At 44.4% G+C, this 17,560-nt stretch overlaps 1 protein-coding gene across 11 annotated transcripts in view; it reads left to right on the top strand.

The window, feature by feature from the left end:
* COBL (cordon-bleu WH2 repeat protein) overlaps window positions 1-15,395 on the top strand; it is a 334,049-nt gene extending 318,654 nt beyond the window's left edge. For all 11 annotated transcript variants that reach the window (XM_077119329.1, XM_077119324.1, XM_077119326.1 and 8 more), the window contains 4 exons: window positions 364-2,210; window positions 3,159-3,278; window positions 4,087-4,350; window positions 14,018-15,395. In XM_077119329.1, coding sequence (XP_076975444.1) covers window positions 364-2,210; window positions 3,159-3,278; window positions 4,087-4,350; window positions 14,018-14,035 — 2,249 coding nt within the window. In that variant the 3' untranslated portion in view covers window positions 14,036-15,395. The remainder of the gene's footprint in view (window positions 1-363; window positions 2,211-3,158; window positions 3,279-4,086; window positions 4,351-14,017) is intronic.
* The last annotated feature ends 2,165 nt before the right edge of the window (window positions 15,396-17,560 follow it).

The following is a 17,560-nucleotide window of genomic DNA, read 5'->3' as shown; positions in this document are numbered from 1 at the left end:
TGGGCTCAAAACCCAAAATTCACTTTCACAATCCAATGTTGGGACAGTTTTTCCAGAGGGCTTGGGTTCAGATATCTCTGTTTTAAATGAAAAAGTTGGCAAAACGTGGTAACTAAATATATTACCTTGAAACACTTGGGATCTGCAAACAGTTCTCTTGTTGAGTAGTGAAAGTTGAGATTCTGGCCCCAAGCATGTGTAGATTACAAACAGAAATGACATTTTTTTTAAATGTATGTAAATAACTTACACAAAAGTAACCTTGGGGAAATCAAACTCATGGTTGCGATTATTCTCAGTAATTGGCATTAAGAATTGTACAAGCAGTGCCAGTTTGTGACTTGTGTTTGTACTTCTTTGCAGAAATAGGAGAAAGTTATGCAACAGACACTAGCTCTCCAACCAGCTCCATGAATGGTGTGTCCAGCTGCCATGCAAAAGATGTCATAACCTCCGGCAGTGATGAAGATGTGATCCCAATAACATTCATAGGGGAAGTCTTGGATGATCCTCTTGATGTGGGGCTATTTTCCAATAGAAACAACAATGCAGGTTCCTTTGACAAAGGAAGTGTTGCCAGCAGAGGAGCCCACCTGCCATCATTACAACAACCTGGAAAGAAGAGGGAGGAACTACCTGCATCACCCACTCCTTCCCATGACATTGGAAAAGAAATCAAATTGGCCTTGAATAGTACCTGTAAAGGTGGGAATCCAGTGGAAACTAGGACTCAGGTGACATCTCCTTCGATGTGTCACCCAGATGACCTCAATACAAAGGAAGACAGCAGGGTGCCAGTCTCAGCCTGTAAGGAAAGTACACAGGCCAAGAGAGTGAATTCCCAGCCCATAAATGAAAAGGAAATCAATGATAAAAATGATGCCCTGACATCACCATCATGGTACCAGGGAAGCCAACACCCAGGGGGAAGTTATGGACTCAAATACGGCCTCACGACCTATAAAATCATTCCCCCAAAGCCAGAGATGAAGTGTTATGACAGAGGAGTGTCCCTTTCAATGGGTGCCATTAAGATTGATGAGCTAGGCAATCTGGTGAGTCCCCATGTGAACGGAACCAGGACCATATCTCTTTCGTCATCTGTTCTTGAAGCAGACACTCAACCCATTGGAAAAGTAAAAGAATTCTGGAGGTCCAGCTCTGTGGAAAAATGCTCTGGTAGGCTCACAGCTAAAAGGACCCCCACTGCCATCCCAGTTAAACCACAACACCAAGAAAGCAGACTCAATGCAGAGCCCACCTTCACGGATCCCAAACAGCCACCACCCCTGTTGCAGCCTGCCCACCAAGAAGGAGAGAATCGTCCAGAGGAGATGAAAAACCAGTTCCCCATGGCAGGCCCTTGCCAGGTGAAAGTGCCAGCAGCTGGCACTTTCCTCAAGCCTCAGAGAAGAACATCCAGCCAGTATGTGGCCTCCGCTATTGCCAAGCGGATCGGGCCCCCCAAAGTCCACTCTGACTTCATGATGAAGACCAATGCCAAGAGGAACCAGGAAGGCACAGCGCCCCAGCTAACAAGGCAGTCACTTCCTAGGAAAGATGATTTAACCCCTGACACATACACAGAGGCACAAGTACACAGAGACGATGTGAGGTGGCCCTGCTCCAGCCTTCCCAGTGATCACAGGGCCGAGTCAGCAGTGGGAGCCCGTCCTGGAGTGGAAATCAGTAGCCCATATGGAGAGTTGCCTACTCCAGACTGTCCTGCTGGCATCCAGAAAAGTTCCCAGGGCCCACTCATCAGGTCTTCCCAGAGGGACCCTGTTTCTGTGGGGCAGAACAGTGGTTTTGGTAGAAAGCAAAATACAAGTCACCAAAAGGCCAGCTCAGCATCTGACCCAAAATGCATGTCAGACTCTGTACGACCTTCCCCTTCTCACTACACAGATGATCTGACCCCCAACGGCACCGTCGTAAACAGCTCGAGGTGGCCCCCAATCAGCAGCCAGGCTTCTCACTCCCTGAAAATGTCCATCACTAACAGCCGCATAGTTCTAGAAAGGGAAGAAAAGCCCAGCACGCTATCTACGGGTGTTCTGGAGACGGATTGTCCTTTGCCACCCAGCATTTTTGGCCCAAAGAAAAAATTCAGACCTGTCATCCAGAAGCCGGCACCCAAAGACACATCCCTGCACGCTGCACTGATGGAGGCCATCCACTCGGCAGGAGGGAAGGAAAAGCTTCGTAAGGTACTCACACAGCAGTGACTTGTCTTTAGGAATCAGGTGCAGAAGTCTCCATCTAAACTTTAGGAGCTGTGGTCTTAAAGTCTTAGAAAAACCCTGGAAGAGGGAGATGGGATAAGGATAAAAATGAGGTTGAATGGATACCTCATTCAACCAAGTCTTATTTTAACTAGAATGTCTGTCTCATTCCTTTCAGAATGTTTGAGTAGAATGACAAAATAAGTGGATTTTAGGCTTGTCTATACTGACAAGGACCCTGTTGCCTTGTAGAAGGGACTTCAGCCAATAAATGGTCCATATATTGGTCCTAGGGAGAGCAGAGGGGCTAAATCCATCATAGACTGGTCCTTGAAGAATGGAATATATGAACACAAAGTGAATCCAGGCCCACTCATTTTCTATACCTGTGTATTTTTTAGTGGCAGTATGTTGTAATTCTTCAATAATGGTAATAATTTTCTGAAGCACTCCTCTCCCCAGCCTCTAGGCATTTAATGCATTAAAATTATTGTCTCATTTGTCACTGTAATAATCCTGATACTGAGGAATTATTATCCCCATTTTGCAGATGAGAAAACTGAGGCAGAAAGGGGCTAAGTAACCTGGCCCAAGATCACACTACTAGTTAGTGTGAACCCAGGATTTTCACACAGGCCTGCAGGACACAAAAGCACTTAACCAGCTCTGAAAAACTAAGGTGAACAACTGGAATGACATGGTGTTAGGAGACTACCCCAAATATATGACCTTTGTTTTTCATATAGCATAAGATCAATACCAAATCTTCACTGGATATTGTGCCATGCAAAAATTGCACATTCTGACAGATAGGAACTGAAATTGATGATATAGGCCTCAACTGATGTATTCACTGATGTTCTTCCAAGCCATCCTATGGTGAGTATTTCCCCATTCTTCAAATGAAATCTGTTGATACTATTAATTTTCCAGACTGCAGAACACATCTCAGAGGGAGGGCCAAAGAAACCATCCTACATGGAGGCAGAAAGCGAGCGGTCAGCCCTGCTAGCTGCCATCCGGGGACACAGTGGAGCCTGTAGTCTGAAAAAGGTAAGAGCAAAGGGTAGCCTGGGCTGGTGCCGCAAAAGCCAGGGTTACCCTCCAGTTTCCCAAGGGCATGGTACACTGTCATTGGAGTGGCCACCCAACCATCTCTGGTGGCTAGCTCTGGGATGCTGAGCATGTCCTCCAGCAGCCCCATAAGGACCAGGCAAGAGCTCCTGGAAATGCTTCCCTGTCTTTTCGTAAGGTGTAACTCCTACCTCGGCACCTAAAATTGAGCACATTTCCAAATTCCAGTGGACAATGCAACTTAGCCTCAGTGCTCAGGAAGCCCAACTACCAAAGGAATTAAGCTCCTTTACACGTCCTGGAGTAAGGTTGCTGCACAAACCTAGCCCTGATCTTATTAAGGTCAGGAGCCAATACAACTCATGTTGACAAGCAGATAGTATTGGCAGCAGCTTCCAGGAATCAACAGCTAGGAGCAGCATTCCTTGAGTGTGACACTCGTGTTTGGAATGTGTGTCCTTCTCCCAAGAGCCGGTCAGACTGTCATGTCCAATAAGTTTCTGTCCTCACACACAGAGAAGAGTTGTGAGATCAAGGAGTTCTTGGAAAATAATGATAGCCATTGTGAGAGGACATGCCCCCAAATCCTTGCTCTCAGTTGGTCCACTGGAATGTGAGGAGAGAGCAGGGACAGATGTTTCAGCCAGTGAGTAAACAAAGTCAAGACCTGAGATTTACTGGAGAGGGGACATTTCAGGTCCAAGGGTGAGCTAATCAACTGTGCCTGCACCTCCCCCTTGGAAAGGACTCTTAGGGGGCACATTTTCACTTAACCCTTCATTTCCAGGTGACATCCTCTGCCTCTGAGGAGCTTCAGAGTTTCAGAGATGCCGAACTCTCTACCCATGCATTGGTGATTCCTCAGCAAGAAGACCTCCTCACCCCACACCCCATAGTCACACCACCCCCACTGCCTCCTGCCCCCCAGGCTCCCTCCACATCAAGGACAGCCTCCAGGATCTGCACAGCCACCCTCAGCACCACCGGGGAAGCAAGGCAGGCCTTGCTGGATGCTATCCGCTCTGGCACAGGAGCTGCAAGATTGAAAAAGGTGACAAATGACAAAGCAAGAGCATTTGTATATGGACAAAGGAAACACTAGGTGCACCAGATCATACTTCTCAGATCTGGTAGTGAGGTCCTCCTGGGAGCAGAGAGTCCCATTGCTATAGGACAGTGGGTAGAGCAAAAGAGGGCTAGTGTGGCTGTGCATGCATTAAGGAGGGACAGAATCACCTCTTTCTGTCACACAGATGAGAAGGTCAGCCTGCTGAATATTAGGCACTTGCCTGAGTCCTCAGCTCAGCTGGTCGCAGACTGTGGCCACATCTAAACCCTGCTGCCCTCTCCTGAGTTCATTTCTACCATCCACCAGTCATGCCTTGTCCGGAAATGGGCTGCATGACACTCAGTTATGGATATGAGATCCGCTATCCAGATACAAGACTGGTGTCACAAACTCAGTGTCCTAGGCCTAGATCAAGACTGCCAGCTTAATTTCTTCTTTCTTTTATTTTCTTTCTTTCTTCTTTTTTGTTCTATTTTTCATTTCTTTCTTTTTTTTTTTTTTGCTTTTGACCAGCAGAAAGCTTGACTGTTACTTGACTGTTGAAATCCCCTAGGCAAGGCTTGCATTTTCTTGTTCTCAGCAGTTCCTTCTACTGTATGGCCTTCTGCTGTTCTGCACATTTGCTGCCTGCCTTGTCCCTAAAGACAGTTGACTTTGTGGTCTCTGTGATGGGATTCCCACAATAAAAGGGCGCTTGGAGTAGAGAGCCTCTAAGATCTGTTTGCAAATGATTCCAAATGTTCCCTTGTGATTCCGGGAATGGATCGGCCTGCTATGCTTGCGTGGTGGGTTTGGGGAGTGAAGCTGACCACCAGCAGGCTGAGGTGAGATGCTATGCCCTGTGGGACTGGTAATTGCCCGTCACTAAGTTCATGTGTTCACATCTACCTTAAGAGGTAGATCCCGAGAATCTTCTCATTTTGTAGATAGTAAACAAGCCTCAGTGGAGCTAAGTCAGCTTTGGCCACAGGGAAGGAATTGCAGCTGGACAGTGAGGGGAACAGATGCTTGTAACCAGGTTCCCTTCTGTATAGGAGAGCAGGGGACCTCCAGGAGGTGGGTAGACTCTCTTCACCTAAGGGATGTGAGCCCTGCAACAAGGTCAGCCTCCCTGCCTGTCTTCCCCACCAGAGCCGCTGGGAGCAGAGGCGAGGCAGCCCCACTCACAGGCAGCGTGGCCACATCCCTTAGCTGAACAGGGCTGGTAGAAGCCCAGAGACCCCCAGCTTTGTTAGCCTGCCCAACAATGGCTTGAACACCCACTGTCTGGGGCTGGGGGGTGGTGGCTTTCAGAGCTTCCCGAGGAGCCACCTGTCTGGTATTATGGCTGTGTGAGTGTGACTGAGAGTATGGACCCAACGTCACCAGGTAGCAAGGATGCCAATTCACTATTGAAAGTGCAGCCCCACCTCAGGATGCTGAGGAGCAGAAAAGTGTCCCTTAACCAAGTAGTCCTGGATGGCTGACAAAACTTACACCATCTTCTCAGGAAGGGAAGAGTTAAACATTATTGTGTGCTTTTTGTTTTTCTTATTCTTATGGAATGTATGTCTTGGTGATGAATATCATGTAGAATGAGAGCGAAGTGAAGAAGTAGAGATGAATGCCAAAATGAGGAAAATGAAAATAAGGCAGAACAATTTCTGATAAAGACAGCTCTGTCGATTGAGCCTTATGAGCTTGACTGTCTACTCCAAGGACATTGTACTCATGGATTAAAAGTACAGATCTTCAAAAACTCTTCTCTAAGCATCCAAACCAGGGTAATGGGGCATTAGCTCCAGTGATGTGGCTGATCTCTAGATGTGCTTTTGAGATTCTCAAAGGGAAACCCACAGAAGGTCTGTGGGTTAAAAATCTTAAATCAGATTTTTCTCTGGGATTTGAGCCTAGATATCTGCAATTTTGAAATGCTGCCAGGTGACTTTACATTGAAGTTTGAGAAAACTATTAATCTCATTGAGGTTTTGATATATTTTGAATAAAACCAGGTGGAATTATATAAAGGATATGACCACACACTGTGTTCACTGCTTTATATATGTCATCTCACCAACTGATTTTGGATATTTTTGAAACAGACATTACCCTGTCTTGCAAGAGCAATGAAAAACCTGGGCACAAAGAACCTGAAAGCTTGCCTAGTTAAAAGGAGTGGCCTTAAAATGTAAACCTGGGGTGTCTTAGTTTTCTAGGCTGCTATGACAAGTGCCACACAATGGGCTAGCTTAAACTATGGAAATTTATTGTTTCAGAGGATAGAAGGTTTGCTTTCTTCTGGGGTTAGTATCATCCTGGTGCTGGCTTACCACAATTCTTAGGGTTCCTTTGCTTTTACCTCTGCTTCCTGTCACAAGCTGATGTCCTCTCCTTTCTAACTCTTGTGACTTCTGGTTTTATCTTATTAAGGTCTCCAGTAATTCAGATTAAAGCTCATCCTGCTTCAGTTGGCCATGATTTATCTAAAAATAACATCTTCCAAAAGTCCTGTTCATAATGGGTTGGCACGCACAGGAATGGATTAATATGGAAAATGTGTTCATTGGGGTACATAACTCAGCCAGCCACATAGGGCATTTTTTCTTTAAGCTCTAAATCCTCTCCTCTGGCTTCCAGAAAGAAAAGTGTGAGAGTTGCCTGGAAGAACAGAGGACCTTGTTTGCACTGTGAGAAAGAAAGAGGGGAGATATGCATGAAAAGTGGGTGAAGAAGAGCCAAGATTAGGACTAAGCGAGATAGTTGTATATATATGGAGTGTGCATCAGGCAACAGTCAGACAGTGTGAGACTGGACTTGCAAGGGGGAAGATCATCATGACTTTAGAGTACTGATTTGTGTAGGGATACAGGCCATTGTTTCCAGTACCAGCTCAGCTTTCTTTCAGCTGCTTCAAATGCTATTCGGGAGCCCAAGGTATACTTGTTTTCTTGGATCCATATAAGTCTTGTGACCTGCCTTATCTACCCTGAAAAGCTCTAAGCAATGAGTGTTTTTGTGCATTTCTAATATTTTGAAGCCCTAAGCAGTTTACAAGTTGCTCTTGGGCAGAAAGCCTGGCCCTGAATGAAGGGAGTGAGTCTGACATCAGAGACCATTCACTCTATTACCATTACACCCAAATGGCCTCAGGACCTTCTCTCGCCCCTTTGCACTTTTCACACAACTACATAAAACCTGCTGGAGAATACAAGACTTAGGAGGCCAGGAACTGAACGGTCTGCTTCCCACTGGAGCCCACCCAAGCAGCCTCCATCAGGGACAGACAGGGCATCCTGGCCATGTTGACTTCACGGGGAGCCTATGATTTCTTTTCTTGGAGGCATTTTACCCGACTTACTCTTCTAATAGCTTGCCCTCTGTTTCCTCTTTGGCATTGAGCAGTAGACTTGGGAAATCATGGGAAGCATTTGCAACTCAGTCAACAAGAGAAAACTGTGTATTTTCTAATAAGCCTGATTAGATGGTGCTTTTCTCCCCATATGTGGACTGTGGAGGTTTCAGTGAGCTTTGCAACTGTTTATTCCATCTTTAGAGTCCTTTTCCTTTGGGGTTTTCAAAGCAATATAATCTCAGGGTGAATGCAATTAATATAAGAACTACAAGCTCCCTAACATGGGGGTTGGGCTCTCCCTTGGCTCTCAGTATGTGCAGTTTGTCATTCTCCTTTTCTTCGGTGTCCTATGAGGGACTCAGGGTAGGTGCTGCCGAGAGAGTGTCTTGCAACAGAGGGTTAGGGCTTTCTCTGAGTTGACTGGGAGTTACAGTGCAAGAGTCTACAAGTCCCCCTGTTCTAGTTCTCAAGAGTAGGGTGACCAACTGCCCCAGTTAGTCTGGGATGGAAGTGTTTCAGTGCTAAAACCAGAATGGTCCAGGCAAACTGGGACAATTAGTCACCCTGTTTTAACATTCCAGTTTTACAGTGACAATAATCCTGCTTATGATAAAATGCAAAAGAATCCATTTTCTGTCTAACGGATACTTAAAAAGTGCTTGACCATTCTTCAAAAAAATTGAAAATGCAGTGGCCTTCCTCAGTGTGCAAATCAAATAACTTCTCTCCCTTTGTATCTGTGGTTGTCAAAAACATTGCCTGCTCTGTAAGTCTCCCTTCCAGCTCCAAACAAAAACATTTGCAACTCTACTCTCTCTGTTGCCATGTCTTCAGTAGATCACCCTCTCTTCCTGAATATAGCATTCAGATCTATTCCCCATAGTTGGGTCTTTCTTCCACTCCATCCTACATTCATGATAAAGGTAAAAGACTGCTTTCATCACTCTTCTTACATGCCCTCTTGCAAAACATAGATGCAGAATGTCCACATATCCAACCATTCATTCAGCGAGCACTTCCTGAGGACCTAACTTGGTTCAGGCACTGTGGTAGCTGCTCATGAAAGCAAGACGAGTTGGCACATTTTCTGTGTCCTTAGGGAGCACTCAGAAAAAAAAAGAGAGAGAGAGAGACTGTGGATTGTGTTGTTGATTGCAGGAACTTTTTTTAAAAATTTAGGGGTATGATAATCATCCCTTAGAGCATCCCCTTGTGTGTTATATCTCCTTCCAAGGAGAGGAACAGAGAAAGCATTTATGCAATCACCTTCCTGGAAGTAAAATTGACTGTCACTTCCATTTCACAGATGGGGAAATGGGGCACAGACATTGTAGATTACTTATCCTGGGCCTTAAAATAGGTCAGAGCCACCACCAAGCCCAGACATCTTATCAACCAGACTTGGAGAGCTCCTTGACCACTGTGAGAATTGCCCCACTGCAGCCCCACCCCTGCCCAGCACCGGGCTGTGCCCTCACAGGTGCTGCTTTCCCACTGCAGGAATTCACTGATGCAAATCACAGGGGCGTCATGACTCTTGGCCTTGTCCATAGACCTCATAAGAAATGATTAAACAAAGTGACTCTTTCACCATAAAGACTCGAGAGACTCCAAACCAGGAAAAAAAATCCCTTTTCTTCTAAGCCTGTGTGCCTTTACTTGTAGGTTAGAGAAACCCAAGTTCCTTTAACAAGGGAATGGTGATTTACATCAGAACATGAAAACTAATCATAAGTAAAAATTGCATCCCACATCCTGTTCATGTTCATTATTTTGGCATATTTTGGTTAAATCAGAATAGTGCATAGGTACAGAGAGGTCAACTCTGTCTTTGTTGGCCCTTTGGTACAGTCATTCTCCCCGTTACTTTGGCCATTTACGGCAAAACCATCCCTTGCCTCAGTCTTGATAGCTAGCACTTTACCAATGTGGCTTAAGCTTAAGTTGATGTTATTGGCCCTCAGTATTAATTTATAATTGATGTATGATAATTTATAGTCATTTACAGTACATGTAAATCTATCCACTGTTCCAAGAAGACCCTCCCTCATCTGTGGCTTCATCACTGTCAGATAACCACTGGCCCCCCCTTCAACGTCTCCATGCCTGGCCTCTTCTGTGCTCAGGGCCCTTGCACCCAGCCCCCTCTTACTCCTCTCTGTTGTGTCCCATTGGCTCCAACTTCTTAGGCTCAAAAGTGAGTCTTCTCCCTCAACAATCCCCAGGACCCCAATCCTCACTGTGTTTCATTTCTCAGTACAGAGCACCATTGTCTACTCTTTCCTGTATACTAATTCAGAAATGCATATTGAGCACCTCCTTGCACTGGCCACAGGGTCAGTCCTGTTCACTGTACCCTCTAAACATCTCCCAGACTGCTCCCTCCTCACTCCCTGCCCCAGCATCCCATGGCTCATGCATTCAGAATCTATTAATCAAAAGCTCTTCTTCAACTCAGAGCCTTTGCATATGTCTTTCCTTCTGCCAAAAATACCCCCAACTCAATTCCTATTTTTCTCTTTCACAAACCTCGACTTAAGTGTCTTTTCTACAGAAAGGATTTTCTGATATCCCCCTCCCCCAACACACACACGTTTGGATTATTTGCTTCTGCTCAGCGTTCCATGACAGCCTCTGCTTTTGTTGTCCTATCATTCATTCCTCCTGGGAATTGTCATTTGTGTATTACTCCCATTGTACTGCAACCCTGTGAGGGCAAAGGACCATAGCTGTCTTGTCCATTCATGACAACCCAGAACCAACCATAAATTCTGACGCTCTCTAAAAATATTTATGGATTGAGAGAGGAGTGAAGCCATTGGCAGAAATTATGAGTATGGGTTTGACGATAAAGATGATGCTTCCCATTTTTAACTAGTGAAATTGGGGTCTTGAGGAGACATCTGGTCAATTGGAGAGAAAGAGCACTGCCCTTCAATTTATACCATAAGTGGTTAAAGCCATAGTGTGAGAGAGTGTGGTAGGGGGTGGGGGAACTAGAGAAGCGGAGGCCATTGAGGAACATCAGAAAGAGGATTAAGTAAGCCATACTGTCAGACAGACTTAGGACAACTTCTGGACCTCCTCTTCTAATTGTTCTGGGCACTTGAGGCTTCATTTTCTCATCTGCAAGATGGGAGAGGGTTCTTTCTTTAAATAAACAAACAAGCAAAAATAAATAAATAAATAAATAAGGATTGTTGTAAAGATAAATGAGAGTTAGTGTGCAATGGGCTGGCCTGCTACTTGGCACAAAGAAGATGTTTAACAAATGGTGGTAATTATTATTCACAACTTCTCACTCCCAGGCATCACTGAAAGGGAAGCCCAGTTGGAAAGAAAGGCTGGATATGGAAATCTCTAAAGCAGGGGAGAGTGATGGAGCCATAGAGAGATGGGGCATGTGAGGGGCAAGGACCTTCTCAAGACATAGAACACCTGGGGCCTTGGAGTGACTCGTCTCAGGGTCTGGCCCAGTGGGGATTGCTCCTTTAGTAGTATTTGACTGGGGCAAGTCACCCTTCATATCTCAGTTTCTTCATCTTTTCACTGGAAACAATGCCCATAATCAAAGCAATGGCAATAATTAATCACTTATTTGGTTGGAGCTGAAATTTCAATGAGAAAAGACTTGTGCAAGGCTTGAATTGATGCCTGGACTACAGCACCAGTCAGTACTTTTAGGTATCATTGGTGTGGTCACTGTGATTGTTGCAGTTGTTGAAAGAAATCTTTGTGCCCCTGCATATCTCTTTTGTGTCTCTGCATGTCACAGCATCATTCAATTCAGAGTGTGTTGAACTCCTCAAATAGCAGTGAGAAATCCAGCTTTTCACCTGTGGTCTTTTCACCTGGTGTCATATGACTCTGTCCTGTTCCTTAAAACACTGTTTAAACTTGTCCTTTTGAGGCACTGAGATCTTTCCTTCAAATCCATGAATCAAATTCTCTATAGTGGGTGATCACAAGGAGGATGCAGTGCTGAGCTAACCGTGAAAGTCTGGGTTTTAAAAGCCTGATATTTCCCCTGAAATGGAATAGGAACTTGGATGTTTACATTCATTCATTCATTTATTCAGGCTAGAAATACTTATTCCACACCCCCAAGTTCTAGTCCTCTATGCTGGGGACATTGTGATCAGTCAGCAGGGGTTCCTGCCCTCAAGGAAATACATTTCAGTAATTAGAGTAACAAGCCCTTTCACTGGAGATGTTATGAAAAAATGTTGTTGAGAAAGAGCATCTGATTGCTAATGGGACAGGGGCATTCCCAACAGAGAAACACCACATGCAGAGAATGGCCCAGAAGAGGGAAAGATCAGGGCAGATTCGAAGAAACCAGGCAGGGAGTGAACGGAGGGGCCGGTGTCTGTCTCAGTTTGCTAGTGCTGCTATGATAAATACCACTCACTGGTTGGCTTAAACAACAGGAATTTATTGGCTCACATTTTTGGAGATTAGGTGTCTGTTTTAGTTTCCTAGACTGCTCAAAGCAAATACCATGAAATGGTTCGGCTTTAACAGTGGTAATTTACTAGCTTATAGTTTTGAGACTGGGAAAATGTCCCAAACAAGGCATCCTCATGGGAATGGTTTTTTCCCGAAGATGGGCTGCTAATGATCCTTGGGTCCTTTACCACTTGGCAAGGCACATGGTGGCATCTGCTGGTCTCCCTTATCTTCCGGGTTTCATTGATTTCAGCTTCTTGCTTCCATGGCTTTCCCTCTCTGTGTCTGAATTTCATTCTCTTATAAAGGTCTCTAAAAATAGGATTAAAATCCATTCTTAATGAGGTGGGTCACACCTTAACTGAAATTAAGTTCCTACTTAACAATGGATTGGCACTCATAGGAATGAATGAATTTTAAAAACATGTTTTTCTGGGGTATATACAGCTTTATTCCATCAGTGTCCAACAGCAAGGGATTGGCAGGGCTTGCCCTCTACGAGAGTCCATAGCATTACAGCACCCCTCTATACATGGTGAGCTCTCTCTTTGTGTCTTCTGCTCTGGTGCCTGCCAACTTCTGACTTTTCTGGCTAACAGTGTCCAATTTTCCTCTGCTTATAGAGACTTCAGTTATATGGATTAAGGCCTGCCCGGAATCAATTTGGCCTCAACTATTTAGGATCTTTGAAGATCCTATTCACAAATGAGTCCACACCTTAAATAAAAATAGGTGTGGGTGAATAAATAACATATTCAAAAGTCCTGTTTACAAATGAGCTCACACCCACAGTAACATGGATTAATAGTTTAATATGTTTTTTCATGTGTGTGGGCGCAGGGGCAGAATTCAATCCCCAGTGGGGCTGAGGGCAGCAAAGAGTTCTGGAAGAATGGCAAGGACCTGGTAATATATCCAGACACCCTCCAAGGACTGCATACTTTTGTTCTTAAATGGAAAAAGCAAGTCATTGAAAGCTTTCAAGCGTATTTGTGCTTCAGAAAGATTGCTCCTGGACCCTATAAATACGATGGGTGTTGTTTTAGTTTGCTAAAGCTGCTGGAATGCAATATACCAGAAATGGGTTGGCTTTTATAAAGGGGATTTATTAATTTACAAGTTTACAGTTCTAAGGCCATAAAAATGTCCAAACTAAGGCATCCAGAAAAAGATACCTGTGTCAAGAAAAGCCCATGGCATCTGGTACACCTCTTTCAGCTGGGCAAGTATGTTGCTGGCATCTGCTTGTCCTTTGGCTTCTGGTTTCAAACAGCTTCCCCAGAGGCATTTTCTTTCTGCATCTCCAAACACCTCTGTCTGTGCCAGCTCTGAGCTTTTTCCAAAATGATTCCCTCTTAAAGGACTCTAGTAAGTGGATTAAGACCCACCTTTAATGGGAGGAGATACATCTCCATGGAAAACACCTCATTCAGAGGTCTTACCCGCAATTGGGTGAGTTACAGCTCCATGGAAACAGATTAATTAAAAAGACCCCATCCATGCTGGAGACCCAGATTCGATTCCCAGAGCCTGCCCAGGCTGGAAAAAAGAAAAAAGGGAAAAAAAGATCCCATCCACAATTTGGTGAGCCACATCTCCATGGAAACAACCTAATCAAAAGTACCACCCTAAACAGTGGGTCTGCCTTCATAAGATTGGATTAGGAGAAAGAGCATGGCTTTTCTGTGGCACGTAACAGTTTGAAACCAGCACAGGTGTCATCATTTAAAAAAAAAAGACAAAACCTCAGTGTGTTCGAAGAGTAGTAGTACAAAGAGAGTTTCACTTAGAGCTATTTAGCATCCAGACAATCTGCACCCTTGCCTTATCAACATATGCTAAATAACTGTAAATTTTTCTTCCTTGCAGGTGCCCTTGCTAGTGTGAATTACCAATTCAGCAGCCAGAAAAGGGCAAAACACAAGTGTAAGATGTCCATAATCATCGCTCAAGGACTCTGTGCAGCAAGTAACATCAGGATTTGGTGTTACTTTTGTGTCTATAGGCCAAAATACATGTAGTTGATTTTCAGCATGTTCTTATATATTGGTTCAAGGGCGGGGAAAAAAACGTTGCTTTGCTGCATGGTTCATGTGCCAAAGAAATGCAATTTGCCTCCACATATTTAAAGTTGCCAATAAACTATCCTTGTTGGCAGGTTAATGGGAATATAAATGCTGCAGCCCAGTACTAACAATTATATTTATGGGCAGAGTGAAAAGAAGCATGCCTTAAACCGATTTAGGACCTTAAAGACTTTCACCACATACAGATGGTGAAAAACATTTACTTCTTTAAAATTTTTTGAATTCTGTAAAAAATATAAATGACCTGAAACCATCAGAATGCAATATGCTATATGATACCACATATTTTGGTTGTAAGAAAAAAAAAGTTGAGAGCCTATTTTAAAGGTGAAAATTCTGTGCAACAAAACCATTGGATTTCTATTCCAGCAAGAGTTGGGGCTGACATCTCTGACTCACTGAGACTTAAAGATTAGTTCTTGTCATCCAGAATGTTAATCATATGTGATCATTTGGAGAGGGAATTTCTGAGTTCTCTGGAGGTGGCAGGTGGTTGAGCTCCAGAGCAACATTTGAGCAGATGGTCAGGTGAACAGGCCGCCATTTTGACAGTGGTTCCATGGTGGGTTATGACGTACAGTGAGCCTCCCCAGAGGAGGGCTGTGTGCTGAGCCCAGTGACTTCCCTAGGAACCTTCTGGAATCCCTCCCAGGGCCAAGAAGTGGGGATGTTGGGTGTTTATCAAGGATTGAATTAAAACTGTGCTCAGAATACATGTCACAATTTAAGTTCAGTCTTGACCCTTTTCCCAACAGAGCAGGGACCCCTTTGTATTATAGCAGGACTTCTTGTAGCACCCAAGGTTTAGTCACCAGTATTTATAATAAAGCTTAACTACAGTAGTAGCCTTTCATCTGTATCTCTATGGCATTTTGTTATATGGGGGGGGGGGGAAATTCCATACGAGATTAATAAAATTCAAGAGGAGTTCATGAAATAAAAATCTCTGTCTTAATGAAACAACAAATGGAATTAGATCATGTTAATATTTTGCAGCTACTTCATATCCAGACATCAAGTAGAATGGACACTTTGCATTGTCTGATTAAAGTTGCTAAAATTCCTTGGTGAAGAAAGAACATCCAGCCAATTGCTCTTAACCATAACTCTTGTCTTCTATTTGTCTTTTAGTGCCACAAATAAAAGAAAATCAAACTGCAGTCATTGTGTGAATTTCATGACTTCCTCCTACAACTTGTTTTGGAGGCTATAGGACCCCACCCCCAAAATAGAAAGCAGGAGTTCATTTATTCATCAACAGATACCATGGTGCACCTGCAGCACTCTCCTAGGTACATAGTAACAGCTGATAAAACAGACTGAAGTCTCTTCCCTTGTGGAGTTTTCATTTCAGGAATGGAGACAGGTCATAGCCCACACAAATAAGCAAACTATTGAATGTATATATATAGATGTTGATTAAGTACTGAAGAGAAAACCAAGCAGGGAAAAGGTTTTGGGATTGAAAAATAGGGTGATCAAGTAAGGTCTCAGTGAGACAGAAACATCTAAGTAAAGGTTGGAAGGAAATGAGGGAGCAAGCCATGGGTGGGAAAGCTTGCCTGGCAGAGAGACAAGCACATGTAAAGGCCCTGATGCACTTCTTCCTGAAGAACAGGAAGAGGCTAGTGTAAGCAGAGTAGGTGATGGTGCACATCTTGGTGCACACATTTCCCTGATCCAAAATTGTGTCTCCTCTGCCTCGCCTACCCCCAGTGACTCTCCCTGCGCTTCAAGACTCAAGGTTCTCCTCCGTAGTGAAGTCTTCCCCATCACTGCTCTGCAGGGTCACTTCTGTCTGTGTTTCCTCTCCCGTTTCCTGTGCCTATTGTCCTTCCATGCTGTCTCCCACCAGCTTCCCTGACTACAGCGAGTGGCTTGAAAGTGAACTTCCAATGTCTAACCACTTGCTCACGCCTTCTGTGGCATCCCACCTCTTTGCTCCTGCCATCACCCAGATAAACGAAACAGCTCTGCCATCTTCAGATTCTTTGTTTTCACCTCCCACGGCCATCACATGTTAAAGCCTGTTGCTTTTTATCTTCCATGCCATTTCTCATTAACTTTTAATTCTTCTAGCTCCTTCTTTAAAGGCTGGCCTCTTGCCTTTTAATATTTTCCCTCCACTAATCCCAGAGTTAACCTAAAACAGGAGTCTTCAAGGGGCCATGAGGTCCATGAGGCAGATCTGTCTGTGACCCTGTAGGCAAGTTCAACTCAGTGGGGAAGCAATAGGGAACCCAGTACTAAGCCACATATTCATTTGGTCTTCAACATTTTGACTGCTGTGTCCTTAATTCAGAAAAGTGGGATGAAAGAGCATGTAGTTATCACCTTCATCACAAAAAGCAAAAGAAGAAAGAAAAAGGGCATAGAGAAAAAAAAATGCCACCACCACTCCTCCACCCCAATGCATGCCTCCTACCCTGCTCAGGAAGTCAGTGGCTACATTTGAGTGAGATTCTGATGCCCAAGTGTGCTCGTAGGGTGGGTGCTGCCTGAGCTTCTTCTCTGAGAGAGGACCACAACCACAAATAAGAACTCCCAGAGCAAGACACCATTGCCTAGTATAAGATGTCACCCAAGTTCTGAAATTTGACCAAAGTAGCAACTCTCCTCCTTGGTGTGAGGAACAGGATAGAAAGGAAAAGAAAGAAGAGGGACATTCCTGGAGGGACTCCTGGATTCCTCAAAGCTCCTTGACTCCTAAGCTGTTTAAAGGAAATTTCCAAGTCCAAAACACTACTAAGTTCTGGACACCACCAAGTCCAAAACAACACACGATTATTACCTGTTTGATTTGCTTCCCAAAGATGCTTTGGCATGGAGAAGTGAGAGCTATGTGCTTCTGTGTTTGCGCATGTTGACTTAGACTTCAGAGATTCTGACTTGCCCCAGCATTTTCCCCAAGATGAAACACTTTATTAGAGTAGATATCCCTGATGTTTTCTCTTGAGAATGTAATTTTTCTTACTACAAAGGAATGCATTATTTCTGTGGATAGGGGCTGGACTGGTACTTGGAGGGAGTGAGGAGATGGCTAGGAGCATCCAGGAAGGGACTGCAAAGCCTGATTTAGGCAGCAGCAATGAAAACGGAGATGAAAGCAGACTGAGACATCTCTGAGATAGGCTGGATTTGGTGTCTGCTTGATTCAGGAAGAAAAGAGAGCAATTAGATGAGGTTTCCACTAGCCCAAGGCCCTGAGCTAGGTGGCAGACTCTAGGTGGGTCTGAGTCCTGAGGCTCGGAGAGCCTTTGCGGTGACCTGCATCCATGGCCTATGGGTGAGACACCCTAGAACAGCTCCTGTTCTAGTTTGAAAA

This window comes from Tamandua tetradactyla, chromosome 1 (assembly GCF_023851605.1).
Source record: "Tamandua tetradactyla isolate mTamTet1 chromosome 1, mTamTet1.pri, whole genome shotgun sequence".
NCBI classification, from domain to species: Eukaryota; Metazoa; Chordata; class Mammalia; order Pilosa; family Myrmecophagidae; genus Tamandua; species Tamandua tetradactyla.
The sequence above is the reverse complement of the archived record's forward strand: the minus strand, read 5'-3'. Positions and strand labels throughout refer to the sequence as shown.